General features: G+C 35.9%; 1 protein-coding gene across 1 annotated transcript in view; it reads left to right on the forward strand.

The window, feature by feature from the left end:
• HCRTR2 (hypocretin receptor 2) overlaps positions 1 to 3,914 on the forward strand; it is a 105,465-nt gene extending 101,551 nt beyond the window's left edge. Inside the window, 2 exon segments of the mRNA NM_001002933.1 lie at positions 1,309 to 1,430; positions 3,516 to 3,914. Of these exon segments, the coding sequence (NP_001002933.1) occupies positions 1,309 to 1,430; positions 3,516 to 3,745 (352 nt within the window). The 3' untranslated portion in view covers positions 3,746 to 3,914.
• Positions 3,915 to 13,514: the final 9,600 nt, after the last annotated feature.

Here is a 13,514-nt window from a genome sequence, read left to right on the forward strand (position 1 = left end):
TGTCCATGTTATTTCCCTCCATATTGTATTTTTGTAAAACTCCAGTACTCCACAGAGCATCACTTTATTCCAGAAATGCATTTCTATCATGGGCACCATCACATGTAATCGAATTACACAATCAGTGATGGAGCCTCTGGCAGGAAATGCATCATAATCTTCAGCCTATAAAATTTATTGGGTAGTTACAAGTGACCTGCTGTTGGCTAGTGAATAGAATTTGATAGATGGAATATTTCTGAGTATGGAACAAATCTTTAAAATGATATACTTCTTAAAGATTTTATTTATTTATTAATGAGAGACACACAGAAAGAGAGAGAGGCAGAGACACAGGCAGAGGGAGAAGCAGGCTCCATGCAGGGAGCCTGATGTGGGACTGGATCCCAGGTCTCCAGGATCAGGCCTTTGGCTGAAGGTGGCGCTAAACCGCTGAGCTACTGGGGCTGCCCTTAAAAATGATATTTAAGTTTAAAATAATGAAATATTTTTCAGAGTTTAAGTAATCAATGAAAATACTAAAACCCAGGAATTTTAGGAAGTTACCATAATTTTGCCTACTGAAAACTAGTTTCTCTCTGGCTGTAATGAAGTCCCAGAAGGCAACTTACAACAAGGCTGGGAAGATTATACTTTGATCAATGCACAAAGGCAGGTAGGAAGTAGTTCTCAAAGACTGCAGTTTGGGAGTGCTCTTTAAATGACACACAAGGGCAGCCCTGGTGGCTCAGCTGTTCAGCGCCTCCTGCAGCCCGGGGTGTGATCCTGGAGACCCGGGATCGAGTCCTGCGTCGGGCTCCCTGCATGGAGCCTGCTTCTCCCTCTGCCTGTGTCTCTGCCTCTCTCTCTCTCTCTCTATGTGTGTGTGTGTGTGTGTCTCATGAATAAGTAAATAAAATATTTTTAAAAAATAAATAAATGACACACAAAATGGAATAGTAACAAAAATTGTTCAGTCGTATTTAGAAACAAAATGAAAGAAGGGACACATATGTATTCAACGTCTATACTCTTACCCACCAGAAATAGTATTATTGCATTTGTTGTTTATAGGAGCGAAAGATCATTATCTGACTTCATTTGGCCTTTGATTTACTAATTGTGCGATGGAGATTTTGTTCAGGCACTGAAATTTTTCTAAACCCAGTACAGTGCCATACACCAATGCCTGCTGCCGAGGAAGACACAGGTTAGGCAGCTTCCATCAAGGGCTATGTTCACTCATAATTTTCTTATTTAAAAAATGCTTTTCAGAATCACCCTGGATTTCCCATCATTGTTTTTTGTTTTGTTTTGTTTTTCCCACAGAGTATTTGGGATGTTTACCCACACGGAAGACAGAGAGACCGTATATGCCTGGTTTACATTTTCACACTGGCTTGTATATGCTAATAGTGCTGCGAACCCAATTATTTATAATTTTCTCAGTGGTGAGTTTTCAAATGTTCCTTCAACATAAGCCACAATCCCAGCTAAGCGCAACGGATCGATGACCAAAAGGTTTTGAATGCTCTCGGAATATGTGAAGAGCTTAATTGCTATACAATGAGATATTTTTTTCCCTCGAACTAATTCATCTTGAGGTTTTTCCCTTATGAAAGGGAGCACATGTTACCTAACTCATCAGAGAAAATCATCTAAGTTATTCGCCTGTAAAATTTAAAAGAAATGTTGAATAGGAGGAAAGTGAAAATTGTAGGAACTGGAGAACACAGAATCTTGCTTGTCATATATTAAACTTATGATTTACCAAAATGTAAAATAATTTTGTCTGAAAAAAAAGAACAGGCTTGCTATATTATTTCCTTTGCCAACATTGAGATTGCCTCCTTGAGACTGAATTGGAACCATTCCACTTTGGGGTATTTTTCTGTATTTACATTTCTCTTGTGAGTAACATCTCGTGGGGTTATCTCAAGATTTCTCACTGACCACAAAAAATGATATTACTTCTAAATAACACACAAGCTAAATGACACACACAGACACACATCTGTAACCGATTTAATCTTTCTCTGTTTATGGAACCTACAGAATTGTAAAAAATCATTTATCTAGTTGTTTTATTTACAAACATTTTGCCTGACTGACCTTTATAGTTGTGTTTTAATTAGCTACATCTTGACACTGTCTTCTCTCACTGCTCGGCTATTTCTGTTTCATTGCTATCTCCAAATATATGATAATTTGATATGGAAGAAAAGGCAATTCGTTTTATTGCATACTTAATAAAGTATGTGTATTTTCCAACTTCATCTTTGGCCTTGTAGATTGTATGGGTTATTTAAAAAAAAAAAAAAAAAAGGACCAACTACCCAGTCAGTGAGATTTTTTTTTTTTAACAATTTTTTTTTCTCAATCATGACATATACCCTTAATATAGCTGCTTTATTTCATCTTTCAGAGACTCGGGTGGTGTATATGTGGGGTTTGTTTTGGCTTGGATTGCCCCTTTTCTTGCCTTCCCCTGCCACATCCAACCCATCTCCAGAATAAAGACATCATTAGATCTGAGATAACCAAATTCCACTTACTGCTCATGTGCTTCCTTTGAGGGGTCAAGGGACCATGTGGAATTGTGGCTTGGAAAGCAGTGGAGAAGCCACTGGGGTTAGAGATGACTACAGCCCCAAGCCTTGCACTAAGCAGATCAAACCTACAGAAGTCTATAGAGAGAAGTGTTTGAAGTCAAAGCAACAGAACCAAGTCAAAGTGCTATTGTGGGGTGGAGTGAGGCAGGGTAGGTGGCTGAGAATCCCTGGGAACTTGATATGTGCCTGTGATTGTCCAAGTCCCTTGAACATTCTCTTCTTGTGTAATCACTCAGTCACCCAGTTTGGTAATGGAAGCTCAGAGAGGAGAAATGATGACCACCAAAACCGTTCATTTATCCTTAAAAGAATGACTTTTATTTTCATACTTCTCCAATTTCACATCAGTAATGTAAAGATAAGAAATAACTTCTAAAATTTGTAGTTTTTCCTTGTTTTTTCTACTGCCTTATAGAGATTATGAAATTTTAGAAATTTTCTATATATTTTAAGATGTTTTTTCTAGATAACCTTGTTGAACTGAGTGTGCCAGTAGAACAGTTTCTTCGGAGTCTAATGTAGGCGTAATTTCAAAATATTCAGGCTCTATCCAACACAGGTTTCCTCATTTTTGAAATTATTAAGTATCTCTGAACATCCTACCGATGATCATTTTTATTATAGCTATCTATAATAGCCCCCAATCACAAATATAGAAGATGGGACTCTAAGAGAGAGTGAAACAAACTGCAAACATCCCACATGAAAGGCAGTCAGATTACTTTATGGAAATAGCTTATTGTTTCAAGAGTCTAGCAAGCTTCCCGTAATGCCATTTCCTCTTCCCATTTCCCCCTTTTTGCAAAATGCTGCACCTCATTGCTAGTTTGGCTCAAGGGAGCAACTGGGTGGTACCCTATGCACAATTTGTTGAATCATATTTACACATAATTCTTTTTCCTTTCTTTCTCCCTGGTTTGCCAGGAAAGTTTAGAGAGGAATTTAAAGCTGCATTTTCTTGCTGTTGCCTTGGAGTTCACCATCGCCAGGAGGACCGGCTCACCCGGGGCCGGACGAGTACAGAGAGTCGGAAGTCTCTGACCACCCAGATCAGCAATTTCGACAACGTATCAAAACTCTCAGAGCAAGTTGTGCTCACCAGCATAAGCACACTCCCAGCAGCCAATGGAGCAGGGCCACTTCAAAACTGGTAGAACATTCATTCATATGACAGGGATATCTGAGGAAAACTACTCTTTTCTAAAAATCTCTGTGTACACAAACTTTATTACCCTAATGATCTGAAGCTAAAATTACGTTGTGGACCTTTTTTGTTTTTTAATCTATTGCTTTTTGGAAATAAAAAAAAAGTCAGTTTAAAATAATTTCTCAGCTTTGGATTTAAACATGTTAGAAGTTTGACTTTCAACTGAATTTACGTTAGGCTATTTCACTTTTAGCTTCACGTATTATGATTTATGTCCATTAAATGTTTGAATATTTTAAATTCTAATTGTTATTTTAATCTCTTACCTGCAGATTGTTTGCAAAAAATTACCAAGAGTTATCCAATGATTTTCTTTTGTCTACTAAAAGAAGTAGCAATTACTAACTCTGAATTTACAACAGACATGTTAGTTGACTTCGTAGTTTCAAAAATCACAAAAGACTGTCATTATGATGTGACATCTGAGAGAATATTTATATACAAAATAGTATATTACATGAGATAACTCAAAAGCTATCTTTCAAAACTATTTAAAAATACATACTATTAAACTTTTATTTTCCCTGAATTTTATCACCCATTTACACAATTTTCTCAGGTTTGTAACCTTACCACTGCTAACATTTCTCATCACAACATATGGCCAGTAAGACTGTATTAAAATAATAATTTTGGAGTAACTACAAATACATAACAATCTCCATCTCTAAGAAAAGACTTCAACATTTGAAAATAAGATAGGATTCTTCTAACCAATAAAAATGATGTAGTCGTCCTTGCTGGATTAAATTAAGAATGCAATTTACAAAGAAAAAGAGTAGTGGACTACTGAGTCAGAGCTGGGTCCCCTATGGAACAGTTACTACTGCCATGGAGATTTGATGGTAAATACTTACATTTATTTAAATTTCATAAACATTTATTAAATATGAGCACCCACTGTGCTAGGTGCTGGAGAATGAGGTACATCTAGGGAAGATGTACATGTGCCTTCAAAAGAGCTCTAGGTTACTGAGGGAGACATGCTGATAGAGTTCACCAGACAGCAAACCACTCTTGAGGACAGATTCAAATGTGGGTGGGGCAGTGAAGCAACTAACATGAGACATGAACAGTAAAGCTTTCCTGTTTTGTTTCTGATTCTTACAGTGACATGGTTGATGTCATCAAATAGGCCTACAGGTGATTAGGCTGGAAGTACTGGCTCCAAACTCACACACAAATGAGTAGCCACATAGAGTGTTTTGTACAAATGTGAGATCTGCAATCCAAAGCACTGAATATTTCAAACTTGTCCCTCTGCAAAATTTTTCTAATTCAAATATTCATTTTAAAATTGAACTAAGGGACACCTGGGTGGCTCAGTGGTTGAGCGTCTGCCTTCGGCCCAGGGTATGATCCTGGAGATGCGGGATCAAGTCCCACATCCAGCTCCCCGCAGGGAGCCTGCTTCTCCCTCTGCCTGTGTCTCTGCCTCTCTCTCTCTCTCTCTCTCTGTCTCTCATGAATGAATAAATAAAATATTTTTTAAAAATTGAAGTAAAAGAGATGTTCATGAAACTTTCTGCTCTTCTTATATTACAGCAGCAGATATCCTTATTTTTATTGAAACAAAAGATATAGAGAATAATATTTAAGAAAGATTTTTATAGAAGATAAAAATTATCTCATTCATTTGCATGCTATTTTCCAACTCATCATTTTCCAAAAGAAGTAATACAAGCAAATTGTCCACAAGTTGTTTTCCTATTTTAGAGTATGGGACTACCTTGTGTTTTTTCCTACTCAAAACAAAAACCACCCTCACATATAAAGTTTATTGAAATTATATTGCTAATTAACAGAAAGATAACAACAAAAGCAAAGTATTATAACTCTCTCCTTCCTTCTCTTTGCACATTTGGGAACTTTCTTGTTTATGCTGTGTGAAAGGAGTGTTTTAATACTCAGATTGTGATGAGAGCTAGCATTTTCAATAGTTTGAGTATCCTTCAAGTAATATTGATAGTATGCCTTAATGTCTAAGTGGTATCTCAGAATAAGAGCTAAATTATTAAGACTGTAATATATCTAGTTGTTTTTTATTGTTTAAGAAGGAGTGAGATTGAAAGAGGGAGAGCAAGAGAGAAGGAGAGAGAGAGAGAGAGAGAGAGAAAGAGAGAGAGAGAGGATCCAGGAGGCAGCATCGTATGATTGCCTGTGAAGGACAGACTCATAAGTTAAGATGCCTTTGCTCTAAATAAGTGATTCTCAAAATGTGGTTCTGAACCATCTACATCAGCCTCATCTAAGGACATATTAGACATGCAAATTTCCATCCTATCTTGGATCTTCTGAATCAGAAACTTTGGGGGTGGCGTCCAGGACTCTGTTTGTTAACAAACCCTACAGATTATCCTGAAGCACCTGAAAACTTGAGAACCACTGCTCCAAATAATACCACCTGGCACCTGCTAATTAGCCCATGCAAAATTAAGTATTTTATTGCACAGGTATCTGTGCAGGGACCATCGTCATCACTACTGTCAACCTGGTTGGATGTCTGGAAAAAGAGGCTGAATATCAATGTTAAATGTCACGCAGTGTCATCTCAAAGAGACAGATATGAACCAATTGCCCCGGAGTGACAAGCGCAATGTGAATGAAGACTGGTTTTAAAGCCCTTGTGTACTTTACAGATACCTGGATGACTTGAGTTTCTAACTAAAACTTTTAAATCTCCAGTTTTACTTACACTTATGAAAGACGGTCTTGTGGAAGTAGACAGTTTCTAAGAATGATCATTGCCTGGAAGGAAAACAAACACCAGGACTTATAAGAAACAGTGGTAATGGAGTAGCAGACTGTATGTGTTGCTTGCTTTCAACATGTTAATACTGGAACCCCCTACTAAGAGGTCTGGATGAAGTATGGTTACCTTCCTAGGACAAGGGGTAGAGAAGGTGTTGTTTCCAAAACCTGCCAATCTTATGGAACAAAGGGTCAACTAGTCCCCTCATTATGCGCTAATAACACAAAAGAGAGACTTCTTATGTAAAGACTATGTTACAAAGGTTTTATGCTATACATATAATATGCATCTGTCTTTTTTGCTGTATTTCAAAGATTTAATGTAAGATGTCATTAATGTTACTGAAATTTTGTTATCAATAAGGATGAGATAATTTTATCGAATATAGAATACATTTGAACTTCATTATTTCTGAATTTCTACAAACCCATGAACACTTTGATATTTGAATTCATTCATTCTTGGCAAAAGATGACTCCCAGTTTCTGAGGAAAATGACTTTTAAGTGCTGCAAGACTTGGAGTGATTCTTAGATATCAAATAACTATTACAAATCATTGATGAGTTAATTGCAAAAGTATTAGGCATAGTGATACTGAATTTCACTCCCAGTGTGCATTTTTTTTTTTATCAAAGAAGTAAATATGCTTGTAAAATGAGTTCTGAATATACATAAACCTGAACTATCACAATGAAAACACCTAAACATGCTTATGGACACAAATTGTGAGGAGGGCTATTATTGTTTTATTACCAGTATAATAATAGAATCTTTCATGCTTGATAATAGTAATCAACTGCATTTCAAAAAAAAAAATCTGGTTAGTTACTGCAACTTAGAAAGTTTTTCAATTCCAGTTAATTTTACAATAGACAACTTTTCTACTTTCTACAAGTTACAGGTCAGAAAAAGAAAATTCCATTAGGTTATATACAATTAGTTTCCAAATGTCATGAAGTAAAATAATTGATTTTTTAGTGATAATATGTAAACAAAAAATATTATTAACTTATATCTATTCTACTACTTCATGTACCTCAGAAAATGAAGTGCAAAGGTATGGAAAACAGTGTTATCTCCCCAGATTCAAAGAGGATTGTATTCTAGAATACTGCTGCAATCAAAGAGGGAGCAAAACAAAACACTCCCTCCCATTTGCCACGTATTTCTATTCTCTTACAATTTCTTTATAAGCTTTGGGGTTAGAATGTCTTTTAAGTTCCTGAAATGTATTTCTATAATTGTTGTATTCCATGTATGTAACATCATGTCACTTGTTTAATAGTTATACATTTAAAGTTCTTTATGCCTGATTTACTGTGTGTTCATGAAGAAATTTCTTATCAAATCCAATGGGATTACACACCAACTACTGTGAAGGATGCTTGTCATGTACTTTTTAAGTAAAAACCATATTGAGAATTCGATAATCACATTTACACTGCCCTCTCTATTGTATGAAAAATCTTGTTTTTGTTGATTAGATACGTTGGATATTTACTCATAACTAGTGTCAAATCTTCACAGTTAAGGATTAAATTAAGCCCTCTGGTGTGGTACTTAATGATAAAAATATTTTTCCCAATAAGTTTATATAACCAGGGATAATCATGATATAAAAGATTTTTAATGTTGTTTTTAAGAGCAGGTACTAAACTAAGGATGGTTAAGATTAATACAGAAATATTTCATAAAAATTATGTTAAGCCACTGACATATATCATTAAATTTTGGAACTTTTATCAGATTCAAGAGACTGAATATTATTTGTATTTAAAGAAAATTATGACCTTGTGATTTTCAATTTATTATTAGACTAATAAGTATGGCATTTCCAAAATTAAGCAATTTTTTTCTTGGTCATTATATATAAAACTTTTAGGGTTCTTTTAAGTTAATTATAAATTTTAAAATGTATATTTTCTGCTTCTCATTTCTTAAATGATTCTGATAAATGACAGCATCAACTGCCAAGGATTTTTATTTAAAAGTTCATTTTTATTTACTACTCTTTATTCTAGCTTGTATCAAAAATGGAGTCAAAGTAACTGGGCAAGGTACATACTTGACTCCATCTAGGGAAATGTGACTTGAGTATGGGATGGTTTCTAGAGACAAAGTGAAACAGAGTAAAATCCCAAGACTAGCTATTTCAGGGGTGAAGGTGTTTTGCTTTGAGTAATCTATTATCATAGACTAGGTACTTGGCTACTTCTCTCAGAGTCAGCCCTGAAGAGATGTAACTCATCTCCGCTTTCATTTAGGCCAGTGGCCATGAATGGGAAATGGGTAATGAGGTAAGTTTCTTGAAGCACCTCTTTGATCTTGCCCTGTTTTTACTATTTCCTTACTCTCCAGCTTTAGTCCTTACCCCAGCCTCCCCGGAAGCTAAGCATGAGCAGACCTCTCCCTACAGCCCACCTCCCTATGGAGTTCCCTGTCTCCTTTCAGACCAGCCCCAAACAATAGGTATGACTCAGTGCCTCTTGTTATCTCTTGAAATGAACCATGACACATGGTTAATTTAAGAACAAATGAAGCAGAGCTCAAGGAAAAAGGAAAAAAAATATTTGCATTATTATAGCCAAAAATTTTAATTTTACATCCTCTCCAAACAGGCCATTTATTTTCTCTCCTGAATATCTATTGGTCTATTGGTCAGTGGTCTATTGGATCTGTATCAGTTTCCATTCCAAGCCCTAGCTAAGCTTGCTGCTTCAACTTGGAAGGGATCTCAACTTTGAGATTCTTAGGCCAAGGCCATGGCAGGTCACTAGGGATTTATGCCAAAAAAGTGGTACTTGTTTCATCTTTTAAAATAAAATATCTATTTCATCCATTGCTTTTCACAGGTTCAGCCCCAATGCAATAGCAGAAAGATAATATTCAATTAAAAAAAACTATTGCTTATTATGTAATCAATTTCCAATTAATTTCACAAAGTTTGAGTTAGACTGATAATTTCCAAAGAAAAAAGGATACAGACAAAGTATTTGTGGAACTGGGAAATCTGTATGGCAACATGAAGTTTAATTTGTTGTAGATGTGATAAAAGATCATGCCCAGAAAGAAGTTATGTTCTCTTTTCACTGGGACACAGATTGAAGAGTTCTCCTTATATGGTATAGATAGATGAAGTAGAGAACTTGCTTATGAAGTCATGTCTATATCATGAAGAGTATTTACTAAAGAATGGGGAAAATTGTCATTTTAGAGTATTACCAACACATATACACATGTATATATATGTATGTCTGAGTGATTATATATATGTGTATGGTGTGTGTGTGTGTGTGTGTGTGTGTGTGTATCTGAGTTAGGGGTGCCTGGGTGTCAAGGTCGGTTAAGAGGCCAGCTCTTGATTTCTGCTCAAGTCATGATCTCAGGGTCCTGGGATTGAGCCCTAAATCTGGGCTCTGTGCTCTGCAGGGAATCTGCTTGAGGATTCTCTCCTTCTCTATCTCCTCCCACTCTCCCACTTCTCACACACTCTCTTTCACTCTAAAATAAATAAATCTTAAAAAAAAACCCTGAATATATATATATATATATATATATATATATATATATATATATATATAATTTAGTCTGAGAATAGTACCCAATGTGTGCTAATTTCATGCCTCAGCCTTTTAAAGATTTCCTTTCTTCATCTGGTTTACTCCTCTCTTCAATTATATTTCTTAGTTTGGTGGCTAGTTTTACTCTCTTATACAAATATCTAGGTTTCATATTTTTTCTATTCTAGACAGCATTTTCCATAAAAATAATCTTTCTCTTTCTTTCTTTCTTTCTTTCTTTTCTTTCTTTCTTTCTTTCTTTCTTTCTTTCACTTTCTTGTCTTCTTCTTTCTTTCTTTCTTCTTCTTTCTTCTTTCTTTCTTCTCTTCTTCCTATCTTCTTTCTTTCTTTCTTCTTTCTTTCTTTCTTTCTTTCTTTCTTTCTTTCTTTCTTTCTTTCTTTCTTTCTTTCTTTCTTTCTTTCTTTCTTTCTTTCTTTCTTCTTCTTCCTTTCTGTATTTGTTTATTTGACTGGTATTCATATAGTTATAACAATTTGGGACAGTGAAAAAAAAAGTCTATAACTGCCAATTCCTCCAAAATTCCATATAATAAATAAAAATATAAGATTCTTGGTGCCACAGACCTTCTCTGTGTTATTTACTACTATATCCCTGGGTTCTAGAATGATGCCTGGTATATAGAAGTCACTTGATAAGTATCTCTTGAATTAATGAATTAATAATAATCACATGGCAATTCTTTCCCCAACTCATGTTTTTGTTTTATTTTTTCTCAATTCTTTCCATGTGCTCTCTGAAACCCTTTTTTTAAATTTTTATTTATTTATTATTTATTATTATTTATTTATTATTTATTTAGTCACAGAGAGAGAAGAGAGAGAGAGAGAGAGAGAGGCAGAGACATAGGCAGAGGGAGAAGCAGACTCCATGCACCAGGAGCCCGATGTGGGATTCGATCCCGGGTCTCCAGGATCGCTCCTGGGGCCAAAGGCAGGCGCCAAACCGCTGCGCCACCCAGGGATCCCTCTGAAACCCTTTTTGCATTGAGAACAAAATGCCCTATATTCCCAGAGTCTACACTGTTTGGATCTTTTTTTTTTTAATCTAAATTAAACCATATATTGGGAACACTAATTCCCCTTCTCCAACCACCATGGATTTGGGAAGTAGCACCAGCATTCTCCCTGTCATTCATCCTAGGCCCAGATGACTACTCTTCTATTCATCAGTAAAACCTGGCCTTTCTGAGGGCTTTATCATTATTTACCTCTCTCTTTCTTTGCCAGCATTGTCAGCCTTTTTTTATCTCTCATCCCCTCATTCACATACATTAGCTCCTAGATCGAAGTCACACTCTCCAGCCCCAGGTCCATGTAGATGATGTACCCAGCATCCAGCTGTACACTCCCTTGGTTACCTTAATATATACGACTTTGATTTCCACTGTTCTTCACCAAGCCACTCATAGGTTTGCATAGTGCAGTTCGTAGTCTATGAATTGCACTTTGTGCCTTATTATCCCCTATGGCAACATATCCTCCTCTGAAATGCAAAACTCTGATAGTTTATTCCGAGCTGACAATTTATTATCCTTTAATCTCATGCTTGTGTTCCCATACCTTCCTTCAAACCCAAACGGACTATTGGATTCTTTACCCTTTTATTTTATCCTCAGTTTATTAGTCACATCTTGGATTTACCTTCTTCCCCATCTAAAGAAAAATGAGTCCTGAACTCATTACTAGACATTATTTGGTTCAAAAAAATTCTGTTTGCTTTAATGAAAATCAGGACATTTTCCATGCAAGAGTTCCTGCTCTGCTATAGTGTTGAAAATAAATAATTCAAGCAATGCATAAGAGACTTACTGAGTTAGACTGACAGGCCATCAGCCCCAGTCACCCTTCCCTTATTTGGGATTGCATACCAGAGACTCACATCTCCAAGTGGAGAGTCTGCCTTGGCATGAATCACATGACTTACTTTACACTCTCTCAGCTTTCAGGGGCCCTTTGTGTTTTTGATCCTGCATCAGAAATTGTTCTGAAAATAATTACGTTACTTACCAATTATCCTTAAAACCATATAAATTTGCTTAATGTGACCTTGTAAATCCTCTACAGCTCTTCTTACTGTCCAGTCTTTGCTTTTAACTGTGTATGTTTGAGGGCAGGAGTAGGTCATCCCACTTCTTTTCTTGCCAGGCTATTAATAATTTCCTATTGATTCATCTTATAAAAATATTAAATTAGCCACTTTGAATATCTCTGCAGATGAGGCCCTTTTACTTTATAAATCCCATGGCTTTATTCCTTCTGTTGAGATCTCCTGTAATAGTAGAACTTACCACACTCTGGCATCATGAAAAGGCAGCAGAGCTCCCTTCCTTGGATTATAAAGTTAATCATACTGCATTTTTCCTACTCTAAGAGGAGGGTTCTTTCTCTGTCAAGCATTTTGGCTTTTAAGAATTGACTTAACTAAATATTTCTTATTAGAAAACTATCCCTTCTCTTTTAAGTATGTATCCTCCCTTTCAGCTATATTTTATCATATTTGTTTGAAAATGTCAAATCCACTTAAATACTTTCCCACCTGGTAGGTTTCAAATCCTGATGAATAACTCAGTTCTGGTGTTCTTAAGACTGAAAAGGTAAACATTTTTTAAAAAGTCTTAACAACTGTCCTCTCAGAAATTATTAATTCAGTAATGTATTAGAAATCCTTTCAGAATCCTGCAGTACCAGTTCAGTAAGTTCATTATATTAAGATATTAATATTTCTCAATAAATTGAATTTGTATCTTTTGATTTAGAGATTTTCTTTCCTGGTAGCACATAAATAATTTAAAGGGGTGAACTAGGCTATATTTATAAGCCCTTGTGCCTCACAGTGCCTCAGTTATGAGCATTCAATAAACCTTTGTTGACTAAATCGATCAATGAAGAACCCCCATTGTACTTGGGGGTTCAATGTTGTACTTTTATTTCACTCAATTCTGAAAAGTGTTAGGAACAATATGAGCCATTGGTCATGAAGAACAAAACTGAATGTTTACAACTCACTTGAACACTATTACTAGGAATGGTCATACAGTTGAAAAAGACTCAATCCCTGCCCACATGAAGCTAAACTTTTTGTAAGGAGGAATGTAAACAAAGTGAAGAAAAATCAATTGTTAGGTGCTAGATATCAGACAAAATGATATATTTTGGTTCTGCCTAAAGAAAGGTAGCTTTGGAAGCCAAAGGCTTTGCTGGAATTTGAGGGAAGAGATGAGGGAGGCATTCTGAGCAGGAGGGACAGATCCACAATGTGATAGGCATGTCCCACAGCATGACCCCTTCAGGATTTGCACACAATTTAAAGGAAAATGGGGGCCAGTGGTTAATCAAAAATGGCATTAACGGGTGGGAGAGGGTAGATGGTAAAATGTTTTTT

This window comes from Canis lupus, chromosome 12 (genome assembly GCF_011100685.1).
Source record: "Canis lupus familiaris isolate Mischka breed German Shepherd chromosome 12, alternate assembly UU_Cfam_GSD_1.0, whole genome shotgun sequence".
NCBI classification, from domain to species: Eukaryota; Metazoa; Chordata; class Mammalia; order Carnivora; family Canidae; genus Canis; species Canis lupus.